The sequence below is a fragment of the Pithys albifrons genome, chromosome 11, assembly GCF_047495875.1.
Source record: "Pithys albifrons albifrons isolate INPA30051 chromosome 11, PitAlb_v1, whole genome shotgun sequence".
NCBI lineage: Eukaryota > Metazoa > Chordata > Aves > Passeriformes > Thamnophilidae > Pithys > Pithys albifrons.
In genome coordinates this window covers 8,824,151-8,843,956 of record NC_092468.1, presented here as the reverse complement: position 1 = coordinate 8,843,956, position 19,806 = coordinate 8,824,151, and the positions used below count along the sequence as shown (strand labels likewise).

The 19,806-nt window shown below is 38.5% G+C and overlaps 1 protein-coding gene across 5 annotated transcripts in view; it reads left to right on the top strand.

Moving 5' to 3' along the window:
* PAX3 (paired box 3) overlaps positions 1 to 10,671 on the top strand; it is a 73,478-nt gene extending 62,807 nt beyond the window's left edge. For all 5 annotated transcript variants that reach the window (XM_071566270.1, XM_071566274.1, XM_071566271.1 and 2 more), the window contains 2 exons: positions 9,841 to 10,087; positions 10,605 to 10,671. In XM_071566270.1, the coding sequence (XP_071422371.1) occupies positions 9,841 to 10,087; positions 10,605 to 10,639 (282 nt within the window). In that variant the 3' untranslated portion in view covers positions 10,640 to 10,671. The remainder of the gene's footprint in view (positions 1 to 9,840; positions 10,088 to 10,604) is intronic.
* Positions 10,672 to 19,806: the final 9,135 nt, after the last annotated feature.

Here is a 19,806-nt window from a genome sequence, read left to right as displayed (position 1 = left end):
TTTCTACCCTTTTTTCCTCTCAGTGGTTAGAAAAAACAGAGAGAAGCTCAGAATGACACAAATGAAAAGTGAAAAGACAATTATACTCAATTACACACTAATCACTGACTATCACCACTGCCTAAGCAGGGAGAGGGCATTCTAATAGGCAGAAAATGAGATTTTAATGGCACAAAGGGTGGCCAAAATAACGACTCGTATATCTTTGCCTCCTTCGTCTTCTTCAACTTGTGGTTTGCATCTTGGGAGTACAGTTCCTGGTTCCTGTGCAACGGTGATAACTCTGTGCAGCTGAAAAGTTCAAAGGCACTGGAGTTGAAAAGAATGAATAACAAAGGCAATGAAATAAACATTTTTGCCCAAAGGCAAAAGTTCATAAACCCTTTTTTGTAACGGTAAATGTAATTAAGATTCACAGATTCCTATAGCGTAGAGTGGGGTACAAAACTTTATGGCTTGAAACCTCAGGAAAAAAACATCAACAGAAATACAAATGGATGTACTTCCAACAAGACTTGAATAGATTTTGTTTGAAAGAATTCTGATTTCTAAATGCAAGCTCCAGCAAAATACATGACATTATATTAGTTGATTGCTTTATTTTTTGTTTATTTATAATGGCTAATTTTGTAGTTTGCAAGGCTTCCATATTTTTCTCATAATTAACTCTCTGGGATTCAATGGTAATCCATCAGAAGTGTTTGTTAGTGTCAGTTTAAATGTATGTTGGTGCTGGCTATGGAAAATGTGTTCTTTTTTTTCCCTTTCACAAAGCTTTTATTGTCTGTGACACAGCAGTGGAACTCAACAGTAAAGAAAACTTGTGATGGCTGGGCAAAGTGGGGCAAAAAAGTTATGCCAGGTTTCCTCTCCTCAGTGTCTTGCTGATGTGTGGTTTGATATAATCAAAAGAAGATTCTGGAGAAGATTAAATTACTTTAATCAGTTGCTGTGCTTCTTTACACCCAGCTCTGTCTTTATCCTATGAAACTTTTGTTATTTTGGGGGCTTTTTTTTTTCCTTACTTTTTGGACTTTTGAAACCTTTTTCTAACCCAGTGTTTAGAGCTACTGGTCATGTCCAGCAACTTCACCTACAGGTTTAGGACACTGATCCCTCTAAAACTAACATCATGCATAGTCACTCAATACATAGAGGAGTTAACCTGTATCCATGTAGATTTTGGGCAGCTTCCTGGCAACTGAATGATTACCGGCTGATAAAGATCATTCTACCAAACAAACAAAAATCCCAGATCTAAATTCATGCAGTGTTACCAACAGCTCATTTAAGTTAGTTTTGGTGCCTAAATAATGAGTTAGAGACACATGTAGAATGTAGAGATGTATAAAGTGACATATCCAGACTTTGTGTTTATATAAGGGAGCGATACAGCCTCAAATATGTGAATTTATGTGCAACAAATTGTGGGGCTGTAGCAACACAGGAAAGTCTCAATGACCAAAGGATCCTGAGCTGTTGGTCGTCGCAGTGTTAGTGTGTGAAATGTCCCTTAATCGTGGGGTGTGTCTCAGGAATCCCCTCTCCACCCTTCCTCGGGGCATTTCCTGCAGGGTCCTGGGTGCTGCCTGAGGCTGAGGTAGTGGCGGATGGAAAGTCAAAAACCAGCTCTGTTGTTGGGGTTTTCATGAAGAAGAGAAACTGGAATTTTCCTGTTGAGTGGACATGTTGCAGTGTGCTGCCTGCGTGCACGGAATTTAGATGAGAAAGAAAGAGGGTCTTTTTACTAGCCAGTGGATTTTTGACCACAATAAATCTGGGTGTGTGAGCAATTAACACAATGTTTCCACCCATCCATGTGTCTCTTCCTGGCAAATGCTCTGGACAAACTGAGTGTAAAGCTGAATTTATGGTGACTTTAACAGGGGTAGGGAGGGGGGCTTTGTCTGAAGCCCAGATAATCTTTTGTGATTTAGAGAAACCCATCCTTAGAACGTGCAGAACAAAATCTAATACTAAGATTCACAGGACCATATTCTAACATACTTAAGCCTCTTTCTCCTCTTTAAAATCAATTTATTGCAAATGAGGGTCTGACACACTGACCCTTGGGGAAGCTTTATTTTCTACGTAGGATGGTTCCATTCTAACTTTGTTCTTGAATATGATGGACAAATATCTTGCTTAAGGTTAGCACTGAGTGAAGGCAGAGGACAAGTGGAGACAGCTAGGGTGGTGTGATTTTATTTTTATTGTGTTAACCTTGAATTTGAAGGTAAGAGGGGATAATATGTCTTAGTCAGTCTTATGAAGCAGAATGCTCCATAACATACTTGTCTTGCAAGCTGAGTATTAAAATGTTCTTGCTCTTGTTTAAAAACAATAGGAGAATAGAAAGAGTTCCACCTTGATAATATTTGACATTTTTAACACCAAGTCAAGATCTGAAGATATCCTCCAGATGAACAATTATTCTGGATGTTCACATGGTTTATTCATTACTACCTGGATTTGGTGAGAGAATCTGTCTTGCAGACTTGCTAAGAGTTGACTTTTGAAGGAGAAAGGCAGAGATTAATGTCTTGGGGGGCTGACAGCCTGGAGTGTCCTGATTTGTATTTCATGAAAAAGCAACTCAACAGCAAGCATGCCATCTCAGCCAGAGCTCTTTAAAAATAACGTCAGAACAGAGATTATTAGTGTGTAATATATGTAAATTGCATAGTTTTGTGTTTTCTATGCTTATTATGCAGCTTCTTGCCTCTCATGCATATGTTTATGGAATATTGTATTTCATTTTCAAATCAGGTTTCAGTATCTCAGTGCATTTTCTTTTAGCAAGCATTCGATAACTCAAAATTTTGACTGGGTAGCATATCTTTGCATTAATATATGTGTACAGTACTTAGGTGTGCTTCTCAATTGGCTTGTCCCTTTCTGATCCCAGCATTAGTGGCTGTCGCCAGTTCTTTGATACTGCTGCAGAAACACTTGTCTCACACCTGCAGGTGCACAGTCATAGCAAAGAGCAGATTGTTTTTAAGACAGGATAGCAATATTTTGAACTGCTTCATTTAAGATAAGGGAAAAGTCTTTTCCGGTGTACATGGGCATCCCCTGACCTCGTCATGTGCTTTTTATTAGTGTTGAAGCAGCAGACTTTGCCCTACACCAGCAGATCAGGCTGTTTGCTGGTTAGGAGAATGCTCTTGCTGTTTTGGGCTGCTGTGGATTCAGGTGGAGTGGTAATACTCTGCTTGGGTTCCTGCCCATGAGTCTGTGTGCTTCCTATATTTAACCGGTAGGATACAGGAGGCTTAAACAGTACTGCAGTGTTAAGGTTTTACTGGAAAAAAGAACAAATATGTGTAACCTGTCTCCTACTAGGCATATTTTTTTCCTCCTTGCCCTCTAGAAAACTTCTCATATCTACTTTTTCCTCTCCCTTGCATTCTCTCCTCCATAACTGAATCAAACCAGTAGCTCTAAAGGCTGCAGTTATGAAATGGGAATTGGAGTGAATGTTGAAGGGACTGTGTAGAAGATCATAACAGTCTTTAACAAAATTTGCAGTTCTGCTACCATTACCTGGAGCTCAGGAATAATCTTGATAAGAAAATTCCAAACTTTTCCGTGAACAGTAGTAAAGATGAAAGCTGTTTTGAGGTTTCTTTCTTCTACTGTCAAAACATTTCACTGCCTGAGTTTAAGAATTACCCCGTAACTCCTTTTGGTGAGATAGATCTTAGGCAATGGGCTTCTCTTAAGTCTTTGAGAGCACTTGTTTTTCATTAACCTGAAGTATGGAACTGATGGCAGCTGTCGAATCGGTTAGATATGTTCATATTGTCTTGTTAACTCTGTTCTTAAGGGAGGCACAGGAACATTAAGAGGGATGAGAGGGGGGAAACCCCCCAACTGATAATTCATTATAGTTTTTCCTGTACCTTCTGGTGAATTGCTGCTGAACTGGTTGCCCACAGAAGCATTTCACTTGGATTCAAGTCCCACAGCAATGAGAAGCTCATGATCTTTGTCACAATGCACTTGGCTTTGAGAACTCTTCACTTAATGACCCAAGACCATGAGACAGATCAGGGATTTCTTTTTGAGGAAGAAAGTTAATTCACATGATATAATTTTTAGTAACACAAGTTTTTTTGTTTTGGTTCTTTTAATTAAAAAACAAGAGGTCAGCCATGGGGTTGGTTACTTTTGTTTCTGTGGATACAAATAGATGAGATTCAATAGTTTTATAACTGTTAACATGTGAAAAGAAAAATGTTTATTATTAGTTTTGTAAATATTCTAATATTTAAAACATTGCAAATTATACATTTACAGAGAATATAACATATTATTAAATATATTAATACAGCAGCAACAATAAATAGGTGACTGCACATTTTTGAATGTCCATGTTAACCTCTCTTAATTTGTTTTGCTTCCAGACATAACAAATCCATACAACCCAGTTGTGAAGGGAAGCTGTGTGAGAGCTGAGCAAGTGACAGCTGGGCTGGTGTTTATAATAGCTAGAATTCTTCTTTTGTGTTTCAGGCTGAATAGAATGTTGGGAGGAGGAGGAGTATTCATAGATAGACAGCTACCAAATCTTAAATTTAGGCTTGTTATGAATTGTTTTAAGTAATATTGTCATAGCTGAGCATTTAAGTTCATGATCCTACAATTGTTGAGAGTGCCTGAAAAAGTTGCAAGATGTTTAATTTTATATATGCATTTATATTCACATAGATTATTAATATAAATTATATGTTAATATTTGAGCTTTCTTTGATATTTTCAGTCATCTTTGGATGCTTTTCATACAACCAGGAGTTCAAGAATTAGCTGATCCTGTTACCAAGTTCCATGACTATGATCTAGCACCTGAAAAAAACCCCCCATGAGCTTTGTGACTTTGTGATAACATTGTGAACATTGGTAACCTCCTATAGATAAAAATATAATTCATGAAGAATCAAGTTATCCTCTTAATTATCCTAAATGTACAATTATGTAACTTCTCTAATTTCAGTGTAGGTACCACTGATGTCTGGCAGTGTGAAATCAGTATGAGGTCTCATTTGATATAAGTGTGCAAAAGGCCAGATCACCAATTCAAAGTCAGTGCATTTACTCCTATTTTCATGAACCAAGTATGTGGTTACCAGCACTTGCCATTTGGCACAAAAATGCTTTCTATCAGGTTTATTGCATTTGTCAGAAATATTCATGCATATAAAATGAATCAGCAACACGGTTCTAGGATTCTACAGGTGTAGATCCATGCAGCTAAATAATTGTAATTAATCCTTTAAAATATCTCATAACGCTTTATAACAATTCTTTTTATGCTCTTTCTTGTGTAACATTTTGTTTTTTGAGAGACTTCTCTACAGTGAAAAGAGTTAACAGCAGGTAATGCCATTCATCTCTGGAGGAGTTTGAAATTTTCAGTGTTAGTGATGAATGAGGGCATCTGACCCACATCTGTTTTACATTAGAATGGAACATTGCCCTGACATCGTTAGGAGCATTTGTCAAGATTCCCTGGACAGAGCTTCTGTAAATTACATGCTGCAAATGTGTCAGGGTCAGATAAGAGGATATCATTAACTGTGCTAAAGTTTACTCATGATTCTGTCAGTTCAACTTAATATGTTAACTGCCAACCATTTTCCTTGAGCTGTTTCATTAAATCTTTCCTTCACAGGAGAGGAAAAAAAGTATCACTGTACCCAAAAAATATTGCACATGTTCTTTTCTCATAAATCATATTAATTGCAGACATGGTCACAAAGCATATTAAATGCAGGCATCCGTAAATGAATTAAAACATATGAGAATTTTATTGTACCTATGGTAGGTCCTACATCCTAAAATACCAACTGCATTAACAGGCATAAAGTTTCTTTTAAATAGAATAAGCTTTTTTCCAATTTAATGGCCTTTATTTTGGGGATAATAGAAGTATTTTCTAATAGCTGATAATGGACCAGACATTAAGTACCTGATCTTTAAGGCTTTCATCACTTGATTTCTCTTTCTGGATCATATTCTCAACTAGTTGTTCTGTGCTGACTCCACCAGCAAGGGATTTTTCCTAATGAATATTTTGGATTGCTTCAGGTATGGTCTCAAAACTTTTCTGTAGAGTTTGGCTATTGCAGTCTACTGTGTTTTGTTTACTTATTCCTAATTTCACCTTTTTCTTTTGATAGAATAAAATTATTTTATCAATTGCATAAACTGTATTTTGTTCTATAAATGCAAAGGCTATGCCTCAACATTCCTGTCTGTGTTTTATAAAAACAGATATCCTGATTTTTTTTTTTTTTTCATTTACAGGAGTTGTATACTATAATAAACTGAGTAGTTACTGCATCATTTTGTTCTAGCTGTTAGATCAGCCCTTGGGTTCCAGATCAATGAGGCTGACAATTACTACTTTAGCTTTCCCAAAGTCATTCAGAAGGAAGTACATATTTTCTAGTAATTTAGATGGTATAGAGATAGGATAAATATCTACCTTTATTATTAAAAAATCAGGTCTGTTTTCTTCTTTAGAACTATACTGTTTCGTATCCACAGAACATCTGAGTTGTAAAATCCAGATCTTTGTGTGTCTCTTCTGCACTTCTAAGCTGAGGGTGCTGTGCATCTTGCAGACATGGCCTATTAATGGATTTCTAATTGATTAGGTGAAAGTCAGCCATGCCCTTCCTGTAACTGCTTGTATGGGTGATAAGGTCATGGCACATACCTATGAAACACTTCTGCCCTGAGGCTGCTTCCCTTAGAGCTTTCAAAACAGACATGAGCAAAAATCTAATTATTTAGATACTAATCAAATGCAGGATGATTCTGAAGGCCTCTGAAGGAGATATTTCTGGAAAGATGGTTATTCTTTGAGCTTTAGTTTTCTCCACTTCAGGGACAGAGAGCTCTGTCAGTTCTACTCCATTGTATCTACTAGGTTCATATCCACTTAATAAAATGATCTTAAAGATTGTATTATTATCTAATTAATTTATAAATTTTAAAGTAAATCTCCCAAAATGCTAATTTTAGTTTGTCAAAGGAGATAAATCTCTACCCAGATACAGATGCCATTGAAGTTTGAGTGGCATTTGAGACCATATCTGGATCCAGGTCTATATTTCAGAACTAATCCCAAATTTTAAAATAGCTTCCAATCCCAAAGGTTTTAAGCTCACTGTTTTTGCTGGTAAAGTCAAAATAACTGTATCTTGGTCTCTATTCTATTGAAAATATTGAAGTGAAAAAACCCCCACTGATTAAAATATGCAGTTGGTAAAATAGCTGTTTGCCCCACCCTATAAGTCCTGGCAGAGACAGTGTGTGACGTGAGAGTATTTAGGCAGGGGAGAGTGCCACTGGGATTCCAGTGGGGCTGTGAGAGTGACATGAGCCCAGCCCCTTCTCCCTGCTCTTGAACTTGGAACAGAATGTGGCAGAGTCCTGTAAATACTGGTATCACACCAGTGCTATGCAGGGATGGAAAGGGTCATGCACTTACTTCAGATTTCTGATAAACCCCTGTGTGTTTTAAACTGTAGTCAAAACCATGATATTCCTGCCAACATAAATATTTTCCAAAGTAGTAATTTTCAATGTAAATGTTTTAGTTAAGCCATATTTTTGTAGATCTTTCTCTTCTTTTAACTCTATTAGTGTTAATTTCAAAGGACAAGGATTGATCTAACCTAAATGAACATAGGTTTTAATACTGTGTCCTGCTGATGCAATGTCAGGTCATTAAGCATGCTAGATTTTCAGACTATATCAATTTCCAAAGTTGTAAGACAAATACTTGTAATTTCTGAAAGTGAAAAACTTACTAAAATAATCTTTAGTAAATTTAATAGTTTTCAGATACCAATTTTTAGAAGAAAAAGTTGAGAGCTCAGTTATTTCAGCTTTTAGAGAATTTTAGAAAATACTACTGTGCAATTTACTGGGCAGAAAACATGATTTTTTTAATCTGTGGTGATTCCAGAGTTGTTTTTTTAATTAGCCTCAAAGGTTTTTAGTAGGTTTTGTACACTGAAAAAAATTTTTGAACAAAATAGGAAATATCTTACAGCCTGAATCTAAATTATTCTTATGTTTTTTTAACTTAAAAAAGATTTCAGTTTCTGAATGAACTCTTTGCATATATTTTGAATCTTTTTTTTCACAAACTGAAGCATTCAACAAATACTGTCAGTTAAACTCATGTTTTTCTGCTTAGTGAAGCAGGATTGAACAGTCCAGTACTGTATTTAGTAAATGAACTTATTTTCTCAGGCCTTTTTTTTTTGGTGAGATGTGTTGGGTGCATCTAATACAAAGATATTTTGTGTTCTTGATGGGAGGTATCTGGGTGTCTCTCTTTGTAGTAATCTGCTTGTACCTCTTGCTCTATTCCTAATCAGACAGTCAAAACCTGGATAGGTCTTCCTTCCTACTTAAATCACTATCCCTGGATCTTGTTTCACTTATTTATTACAAAATGAACAAAACTCAGAGCTGTGACCACAAGCCCCCTGCAATAATAATCCTTCTTGTTTGGGATGGAAAAGAGATACAATTTAGGGAGGAGCATCAGAGTTTTAGGAAACAAACAGGTTCTTATGAGATTTAATTTATTCTTTATGAAATAGACTTCAATGTTCATATTTCCCTTTAGTTTATGGTAAGTGCTGTAAAGTAAAATGGTTATAAAAGAGCAGGTCAGAGAATTGTGATGCATTTTCAGAGCAAGAAGAGTCTGTAAATTGTTAGAATACGCAGTTTTGTCAGAAGCTGTGCATTATCTATCCATTATAAGTTGCAGACTGTTTGTCAGGCTTTGAAGTGCAATTTATTCCCACAGAAGTAAGCAAATCTCTCAGTCAGACATATTTTGGAAGTGTGCTGTAGAGATGTGCCTGGAAAAGAAATGCTCACCAACCTATGGTGTGAGGGATTTTGGTACAACAAGAACTTAGAACTGCAGCTTCCTTCATCCTGTTTGAAAGTGCAAATACTAATTTTTTTTTCACTTCTACTGGAAATTATGGCCTAAATACCTGGGCTTTTATAGGGACAAGTGTGTATTTTTCAGTAACCTCTTTTCAAAATAATCTTGACTGTTGATTTTGCAGCTGTCCCTGCAGAAACAGCTTATTAAGGGAGTCACAGTTGACTTGAAGACAGTCTGGAATGCTTGACCCTTTCTGTTGTGTCCTCTAACTCAAGATGAAATTGATAACTGGTGTTATGACCAGCACTTTACTCTTTCATGTTCATCTCTTCACAGGGCATGCAGCAGCAGGAGGTGCTGCTCTGCCCCTTTCCCAGCACCCAAACCATCATGAATATGTGAGGGCTATTTCTTACTTCCATCAGTAGTGTTGCTGTGATCTGCTCCAAATTAATTTCATTGTAATGATTGCAGATCTTGGAGGAAAAAATTGTGTGAGCTTTTTCACATTTTTTTTTAAATCTTTGTAGATCATGCAGGACAGCACAGCCAAACAGCCACTACTTACTTTTTCTTCTCTTACAATTTAGTCCTCAAGGAGTAAACCTCTGCAGAGATCCTGGTTGGGGCTGGGATCAGGCACTCTAAACCCATAAAAGTTTTAAATATTAATTTTCCTTATTTGACCCTGGCATCACTTTTTCTTGCTTGTTATCCATCAGATTTTATTTTGGTGGATGATGCAACCAAATTCTACTTCCTTTTGGAATTAGCTACTCAAAGCACAGTTCAAGTATCAGTTCTACCTGGTTTAGGAAATCAAATTATAGATTTTGGAACTTCCATGGCTCTGTAAGCAACACAGTTTTTTATGTATTTTAACTCTTTTCTCTTATTCTGTCTTCTAGGTAATGGGACTCTTGACTAACCACGGTGGTGTGCCTCACCAGCCCCAAACTGATTATGCCCTATCCCCTTTAACTGGGGGACTGGAACCTACCACTACTGTCTCAGCCAGCTGCAGCCAGAGGCTGGATCATATGAAGAGTTTAGACAGCCTGCCTACATCCCAGTCCTACTGCCCACCGACCTACAGCACCACGGGATACAGCATGGACCCTGTCACGGGCTACCAGTACGGACAGTACGGACAAAGTGAGTGTGGGGACATGGCAAAACTGCACCCAGTTACCAGGGCTGCGCTTTCTGTCTGTAACAAGGAAAATCATGGGCAGAAATCCTGATGGCTGCCTGCTACTCTTCTCCAAAGCCATGCAGAGTGCATTGGTTGAGATAGCTGATTGTTCGAGCAAGATTTCTGCTGCATAATTATTTTCTTAAGTGATGTCAACAACATCTTGATGTTATTAATTGTTGAGACATGAAACCTGATTGCCATTAGGTAAAACATAAGGGTTGTCCAAAATGAAATAACCGCTGGCATTCCACTATTAGAAACACATGTTCTTAATGAGGTCAGCTCAAGAATCATTACAGTATATAATCCCAGATACATAGAGTTTTGTCAAACTTGTCCTAGGAATAAAAATATTAGTCACTTTCCTTTGATATATCGGTATTAAATATGACAATGTCAACCTGTAGTTGGCATGGCCCCATGCTGTGAGGTTGTCACTGCATGACTTAAAAAGCTTCCTTTGCTTTCTTGCAGGTGCCTTTCATTATCTGAAGCCAGATATTGCATAAATGAACTGTCCACTTCAAGTTAAAGCTGGTCTTGTTTTCCGGTCTCACTCCAAGGCTTGGATAAGAGGGATCTTCACAAGACACTGCAGCCTAAACTGGGGCAGTCCCATTGAGAGAAGCAAGCTTGTTTTGTTCTCTCCAGTCATAGCTTTTAGTAGACTTTTGAAGGCTGGACAAAGCTATACAGAAGACAAAGGCCAAAAGAAATAATGAATAAATGTGACATGCTTCATTATGAGTGGGTATACAAAACAGAGCAGTATTTAACATCACTGCCTGGCAAACATTCCTTTTCTTTTTCTTTTTTTTTTTTTTTTTGTTGCTGTTGAAATTAATGGACCTTGATTGGGACAAATGGAACATTTTGAAACTAAACTTAGAGCAGTTGAGCTCTGAGAACTCTGACTCACTTGACATCCAGTGCTGACTTTAGTCTAACTTAAAACTGCTCAGTTTCTGAAGCAAGGTCAGGAGAACCTCCTTCATTTTACACACTGGAAATTGTCTTCTAGAGGAAATGTCACAGTCCATAGGAAGCTAGGATAAGTGTGAAAGACTTCCAGAGCAACTTTCTGGTTACCTTACAATGCTTTTGTAATCACATTGTCAATAAATGTCACTAATTAGTTTTGCTTTACCAAGATACAAGATCTTGTGTAACGTGAAAAACAAATTTTACCTTTTTCTATGTGGAGTTTTTCCAGTCCATTGTACCTTTTTGGTTAAACATGGGAGAAAAAAAAACCACCAACAACGTGACTGATTTTTCATAACTGCCTAGCAATGTGCAATACGTGTACCTCACATAAACTTTGGGATCATCCAAAGTCATAGAGATAGAATCAGAACTATATTTTTGCAGGTACTTTTATTTTTGCAGTGCATAATTCCTGAGGATAAAATACAGAAATGTTGCAGTCTGCTGGATTACTGAAATCCAGCTTGCTAATCATGATCTAAAGGTCAACTTCAGGAAGCAATACGAAGAAATTATTACGTTTACATGGTTTTTAGTGTTATACAGGACATGGACAGAGATGAACCTGTATTTGACACATTTGTTTAACTTATACAGCAATATCCAATATAGAAAGTATAATTATAGGAACCAAGGTTTACAAGAAGTTTGCATTGTGACATTTTAGAATGTCAATAAATTTGTGTTTTGTGATGTTGAGAGGAAGAGGACGATTGAAGGTGGGGTTATTTATTTCTCTCTATTTTTGGAACAAAGAGGGAGGCAGAACACAAATACATTCCTTTTAGTGTTAAGGACTATGAAGTAGTGAGTTAGACTAGAATCAGTACAGAGGTTAGTTCACACATTGGTCTTAAGGGTGATGGAAAAATGAAATATTATCTTTGTGTTGCAGCCTCTACAACAACATATGTTGTAAAAAAAACCACAAAAAAGATAAAAAAAAGAAAACAAAAAACAAATGTCTTTCATGTAAAAAGTTCAGTAAATATTTACTATTTATAATGAATAAACATTATGAAGACTTGCAAAGCACTGATGATTTCGTCCTAAAATGTAGTATTGTGCTAAATACATTGATACATTTTAATCTGAATATCATGAAGAAATAAACCATGTTCTCTTCATTGCTAACTGTATTCATTATATAAGTGTATTCTGCACACATCCCAGGCTGCAGGAGCAACAGGCAGTCTCTGTGCCCAGTACTGCTAATGTGCCATGTGGAAGTTTGTGTGTGTGTGTAAATGAACTATACGTTTTTCAAGTGCTGTTGGTACCACAAGTACATCTTCTCAATAAGAGATAAGCCTTTTCCATCCATTTAAAAGACAATAAAATAGACTTAAACCTAGCACAAATCATGTAACTCAGATGGCTTCATAGAATGCAGAAACTTTGTAATCAGTTACGGGTGGTATCTGGCCTGAATTATAATTTTTTCCTTAGAAGCCTCAAGATTTTTTAAATAGGCTTATACACATGATTGAAACATTGGGAAGACCCCTCAAAATGAGTGGAGTAAGTCTTAGGGGCCCATCAGTGTGCAAGGAAATTTTACTTCACCCTAGGCTTGGTAGGCATTTAATTTCCTCACCATTTTGCAGGGTGTGTAACCACCTTGAATTTCTTTCACCTTTTATTTCTGTGTGCATTTTATTTGTATTTTGATTTAGTTCTTTTAAGTCTAGCCTTCTTCCATTGGAAAAGTAAAAATATACTTTTTGAAAAGATGTCAAAAATATGCTGAAAAATGGGAAAAGGGGATTTCTTTTTTTAACTCCAGTTTATTTTTCTCTGATGTATTTTTTAATTTCTGAGACAAAACTTTAAACTCTCTTATTAATACCTATTCCTTGCTCTAAACTGCTTTTTTTCCTCATTTTTTGCAATGTTGCTTCCCTTCCCTGGGGAGTTGGCCCTTGGCATTTGCCTCCTATCCTAGGCTTGCTGCAAAGACCAAGTAAACCTCTGTTTCACCACTTGCAATTTCTTGGCTCTAAAATACAGGATAGAAGCCTGTTTGCTTACGCAGTGTGGAGCTGGGTGATGTCTGTGAGAGTGAGTGCTCCTCCTCAGGAGAGGTGTACACAGGATAACTGCAAAATGCCACCTTCACAGCCTGTCCTTTTCTGTTCCAGCAGCAGTGGGGGTGAAACAGAGCTGTCATTTCTCCCCATCCCCTCAATGTCACTGAGGTGTTTTACTGCCCTCATATTAGACAATGGGAATTTTGGCTATCTCATCCTCTTTTCAAGTGTCTCCCAAGCCCTTTTGTGAGATCCTAGCACAGCACAGGAGAGCCTGGAAACAAGACAGACAAGCAGAAAAGGCAGGTGTGGGGAGGTAGGAACAAAATGATCTCTAAAGTCTCTTCCAACCCAAACCATTCTGATTCTGTGAAAATCATCCAGTCCTCTCACAGCAAACCATGCAAGTAGAGAACTGGGTTGAGCTCTTGCCAGGGTCGGTGAGGAGCCTGGGGCAGAGGGACTAAGCAGTTTGCAGATTTATGATGCGCCCTTAGAATCTTTGACAGAGCTATAAGGATTAGTTTGGGTACTTTTGATCCCTTCTTGTTATCACTGTCAAGGCTGAAGAGGTTCTTGGGAACCACACATGTTTCTGGAATACAAATCCTGAACACTTGGAAAGTCAAAGGGTAATGAGCCTGCCACGGATATTGCATTTGACAGAAATGCCATGCAATAGCTCAGAGGAATGTGCTCACAGCAATGGAGTCCAAAACCTACTCACTGCTGAGTGCAGAAAGGGCAGATCTCGCCGTCCCTCCTGTCTTTTACCTTTTTAATGACACCTATTGTCATTTTGTGTTCCCTGGATATTTCAGTGTTTCCCATTTAAACAAAAATTAGAAATAAATATTTTTCTCCTATAGTCACAGGGTTTTCTACTCAATATTGCTCAAAAGTGTCTCATCTGTCAAAGTGACAAATGCTGTTGAAGTGCATCTTTCTGAATCATTTTGAAAGGCACAAAATGCATATCTGAATCTACATATTTCACTAAAAATAGATGGTCATTAAACAGGGTCAATGTCCTCAGAAATCCATTTCTGCATATATGTGATATTTGAATTGAAATTTTAATCCCCAGGTTAAGGTCTGTGCAAATTCAAACTTAAAAAATCTGGCTCCATGTATGTAACTTACAGCTCCAAATGTAATGAAAAAATACAAAGTTATTTAATTTTGGAATTCCAAACCCTATCCCAAATTATCACATGCTACTAATAATTTTTGTAACAAGGATGTGCTTTCATTTTGTCTGAAGTATGGAAGACTAGCATGCAAATTATTTCTTATGTCTGAATTCTATGATATATTCTTATACACATAAGAAATATATTAACTCTTGTCACAGCATTGCTGGTTACTGCTGATGTGTAAAGCACTCTTTTTTGCTGGGTTGATAATAGTGAATGTTCCCAACATTTACTATCCATAAAGTCTTCTGGCCTTAAAGTCTAAAGTGGATTACTAAAAGATATCTTTGTATAAAGTAACAAAAAGTTAATTTAAGACAACATCAATGAGACCATCAAAACTGGAACAGCTTGAATTCATAAACTTTTTTGTATTGTTCACTTCAATGTTCTGCTGCTCACTTAATTGCAAGAAAACCTGCATCCTGATTAGAAGATCCCATTTTTCATTTCTTTTGGCTTTTCCAATGACATCCAGATATTTCCAAGAGCAACTAGAAAGTCATAGGGTTATTTAAGGAGTCACGTGAGTTGATTTGAATATGTAAGTAACCGACAACCAGACTTGTCAGATTTTCACTGCCTATTCTCTCCCAGCACTTCTGTGCAGCTCCTGACAGGCTGAGAAGTTCTCCTCAGTCATGGGGAGCAAAGTGCCATAGCTAGATGGTTAGTGAGGTTCAAAACTTTCCAAAGTATTTATCATACAAACAGGCTTCAAAATCGATATGCATGCATAGTGCTGTCTCCTGGTTCTATTATGTCTTCCTGGTTCCCACAAGCAAAACTTTGTTCACACATAATTTAAATCTTTGCTTAAAGCATTTACATTGCCTGAATAACCCAGAGGGGCTTTGGACACCTTAGGCACTGCAGCATTTTGACATGCACTGTTTATTATTCAGCTACTCAGGCAATGTCATGAAAAATCATAATAAAACTAGAAAGACACATCACATTTGACCTTTGCTGAATAATTTAATAAAGCCAGCTTGATACACAAAAGTGAAGGAGCAGTTATGGTAAGGCCGGAACTATTGCTTCCTTGTCTGAGAATTGGAAACAGTTCAGAAGCTTTATTAACTATTCGGTGTCTTCATCTTCAGCAGAGTTTGTCCCTTAGGCCATAACCAAATGTTAAGCTACTTGTTTCTTCCAGCACTCTCCTTCTTTCAGCACTCACATGGATATCTTTGCTTATGCTGCACATAATTATGGTCTCAGTTCTTGTGTTTTTTTCTCACAGGCTCAGTTTCATTTACACAAACTTTTTTCTCCCCACATATACGCACTTATTCATAATGATCCCAAGTGAACATACCTGTAAAAATTTAGATTTTGAAAGGTGTTTATTACAGGTGCTTTGCACACTTAACTCAGAATATTTTATAATTGGGCAATTCAGAGATGGAAAAAACTTCTTTGGAGCCATCTTTTTGTGAGTGTTCCCATGGTCAGTACCAGAATAATTAATAAAGGGTACAAATCTGCTAAGGTTTTTGAAATGCTATTTTGGCTGCATTTAACCTGGGGAAGGGTTTGTCAGGGCTGGGGGCAGTGTGACTTGTAGGGACCATCTGGTTCCTGCACAACAACAGGCACAGTGCCTCACTGGGGCCTTACCCCTCTGTGGAGTTCATCACACAGTGTTTGACCCTTTCTCCATCATCTCCATCTGAAGTCTCCAGGCAGTGGAAGACGCTCCCTTTCCTTGGTGTCATGGCTTCTCCCCATCGCCCCCCTTTCCCCTGTGGCTCTCCAACAAACTTGAGTCCTGTCACTTTGCAGCTGCCCACCAGCCACACCTTTTCTCCCAGTGCCTGCATCAGCTCAATAGAATTTCTCTCTTGCCTGCTCTTCCCAAAGACTCTGACCTTCCCATTGCATTGGGCAGGGAGTGCTGGGAGCACCTGCAGCAACCACAGCACTCCCAAAATGGCACATCCCTGTTTCATCTGGCTCTGACACCTGAGGGAAATTTTTAACCAGTCAAGGTTGCCCAATCTGAAAAGGGGGTAATGAATGTGTGTTAGAATGTGAGAGAGAGTTCAGCTTTTCCCTTAGATCCCAAAAGTGTTTCTGTGTGCAGTACAGTGTAGCTGTGACAGGCACGGGATGGAGATGGTGGGGGACAATGGTGGCACAGGAGCCACTGTGGAGTACATGGTCCTCACCAACTGTGAGGACACAGCCCTGAGCAGAACACAGAGCCACTGCCAGGAGCAGTTCCTGACCTGCTGTGACTGGGGAAGGTGAGGGGTGTGATGTGGGGAGGGGGACAGACCGTGACCAGGAGCTGTCAGTGGCAGGATGGGGATTTGTGGTGTGTGAGCCATCTGGTCTCTCTGGTGCCAGAGTTTCCAGATGCCATGTGCAGTGGAAACAGCAAGGTTTTTCCTGTGGGTGGGTGGAGAGACAGCAGAAATCATGCTGGGAATCCTCTGAAAAACCTTAGGGGTGGTTTCTCCTCAGGGTAAAGCACAAATACAGTTTTCCACAGGAGTGCTGCAGTCCCAGGGAAGACACATGGTGGGTGCGGAGGAGAAACAGTGCTGTGGCCCCTCAGTACTCCTAAAAGCACATTTTCCTCAGCAAGGGGTGGCTGAGGGGAGCCTCCAGTGCAGAGGTGTTCCCACCACAGCAGAGGTGGGTGCCTTTGAGCAGAACTCAGTCTGTGTTTTGGGAATGGTTTGGAACAGCGTGTGTCATTTTTTGACTCAGGTCCTGGTGCATGGAGTACTGTGTAAAATTAAATCCCACTCCCTTTGCAGGTACTAGTGAGACGTGGAGTAGCTATGCTGGTGCTGCAGTGGGCCCAAGTGATCCAGGTGTGAGCAGCAACATGGTGTGATTGGGACTAGCACTGGTCGTGAGTGGCTTCTGGGTAACTGCACTTGCCAAACCAGACCTCTCCTATGAGCCTTCATTTTAGCTTGGCTTTCTTTGCAGAGCATTTTTTCAGATGCAGTCTGGATTGAGGAAAAGTAGACAGTTTGGGTAAAATTACGCTGTAGACTTCAATAAATTGTTTCTGGGGTTTAGACATGCATCAAGCTTGTGGCAGAAGTCCTTGCCTGCCTCCTTTTGTAATCCTAATTCATAAAAGGATACATAAATGCCATATATTTAAAAGACCTGTAAAGAAGGGGTTTCTCCATCACCCTAAAGGGTGTTCTGCTATTTTGTCCCAAAAAATCTAAAGGAAAACATAATCTGTACTAGTGTGGATGGTGTCACAAACTCTCTTGCCAAAAGGGGATTTGGGAATAGATAGGGGTTTTTATCTCTAAAGCTAAAAAAACCCTCCTGAAATGAATACACAGAGTAGATCAGGACCTCAATCTTAAGTCCATGTACACCCAGTTACTTTTCTTAAATTTTTAGGGGAAATTTTAAATATGCAAGGACCCAGAGATAGCAAAGATGAATGAACAAGGCAATTTTGATCCATGAAACTACAGTTCTGTTGCTTCTATTCTGATTCTGCTCAAGTTCATCAGGAAAGATTAACTTTGGCAGCTTGTTCAGTGACTAAATCTTGATATTTTTGTGGCTTAATTCATAACATAACTGTAAGCTATTGCCCTGTGTTTATATTTCCCATCCATTTCTCACATTTCCAAAGCATACTGATATGTGATCCTGGCAATTTAGCTACCATAATTGGCATTTTTCTAGGGCCAAAAGGAAACAAATTCCTTATCCTCCATACTTCTTTAATTTCTGAAAAACAACAAGTAACATAGTTAATCCTCTTTTTTGATCTTCCCCCCCCCTTTGAGTTTTTCTTATGGTCTTTTCCTTTTAATCTTTTACTTTCTTTTTAATCTTCACTCATTGTCCCCCTGCATTTGAAGAATTTCATGCACTTACATCTCTAAAAAGAATTGGACCACTTTATGGAAATAGCTCTTTAGGATCTTGTTCAAAGCACCATTATGTACTTTTAGGTTTTAGGGGGAGGGTAAAAAAAGGAGAGAAAAAACAACTTTAAAGCAGTGTTTGTTTGTGTAGCCTAACAGAACATTGATCTGTTCAACTAGATGCAGAAACAGTGGATGGAAACACCCTAAATTACAATGAAACTAGATTGCATTAGATGAGCAGGAGGTTGAATAAGCATCTGTCTTTAATTGGGCTGGGTCATATCATCTAATTCCTGATGCAGGTGTTTTTAGACAAGAGCATTTCAGGAGGGGCAAAACAGGGCAGCACAGGTGAGTTCAATGTTCTGTCAGGGAGCAGCTCCTTCAAAGCAGGAGGAAATAAGCTGTGCTGGGACTGGAAGGCATAACACTTCCCAAGACTGAGCAGAGGGCAGCTGAGATCCTACCACTTTTTCTGAAATGGTGTCTGGAGGCAGTTTGGAGGCAGAAGAGTTTATCTGTTATGGTAGGTGTGTTCCTTTGTTTATAGTTTTCTTGCACATGTAAAGGCTTTAAAGTTTTTTGCAGCAGGCAGTGTTAAGGCTTCAAGTCTTGCTTTGTGCATTGTCCTTTCTCAGGTGGTGTAGAGATTGTTCTGTAAAAACTGGTGGAATGTAGTACCTATTATGTCAAGGGTGGTGTCCTTTGCCCTAGAGTGGCCTCTGCTCTGGGAAGAGATGGGTATGTTGTGACCTCCTTAGAAAAGAAGCTGTAGCTCTGAGTTCTGGGTTTGTGAGCTATCTGAGGGGTGAAACCCATGTCTTGGCAAATGTGATCCAGTGCTAAGACAAAAATTTAGCTTCCATGGTTAGGCTGGTGTACTTTCTTTTCTCACCATCCAGCCAGTCAGAACTATAAGTCTTTGTGTGTTTTTTGTTATGAAGCATAAAAAACTCTTTAGCCATGTGAGGCTATCAGTTCACCATGTAGCACAGCATGAGTTAAAACACTTATTTCTAAGAAATAATGAGTGTACTCCTCAAGAATTGGGGTGCTGAAGCTTTGCTTTAAGAGGCATGGTGAAGTGTAGGCATAGCATTCCTTGCTCTTAGTGTACCCCAGACTGTCACTGTGAATTCACTACAGTGAAGTTTATCACTTGTTTCTCTACTCATTTGTGGTGCCCTAATCCCTGACCCCCTCCTTAATTTTTTTTTATTATTTAATTTGCCAATACCAAAGAGGCCCAGAGACTTAACTATCAGAGGCCACGGGTTTTTCAAGCAGGCAAGAAATTTACAGGGATTCATATGTATCTGACTGAGTTTATGTAGAATCACGTGCTTCTTGTACTGAAGCAAATTCTTTAAAAACAAACAGAGTTTACACAGTTCTGGAGAAGCTGCAAAACTTAAATGAAAATAATTTTCCAGTTACATGAATGTAAATTGGGCATAGTTTCCCTGAAGATCTTATACTAGTTTAATGCATGTATTTTATATGAAGTTAAACTGCTGATAAACCTTTTCCTCTCTTTCCTCAAAATGAGATTAGGTCCCTTGAATATGTTCTTCTTTACCCACAAAGTTAGGTGAAT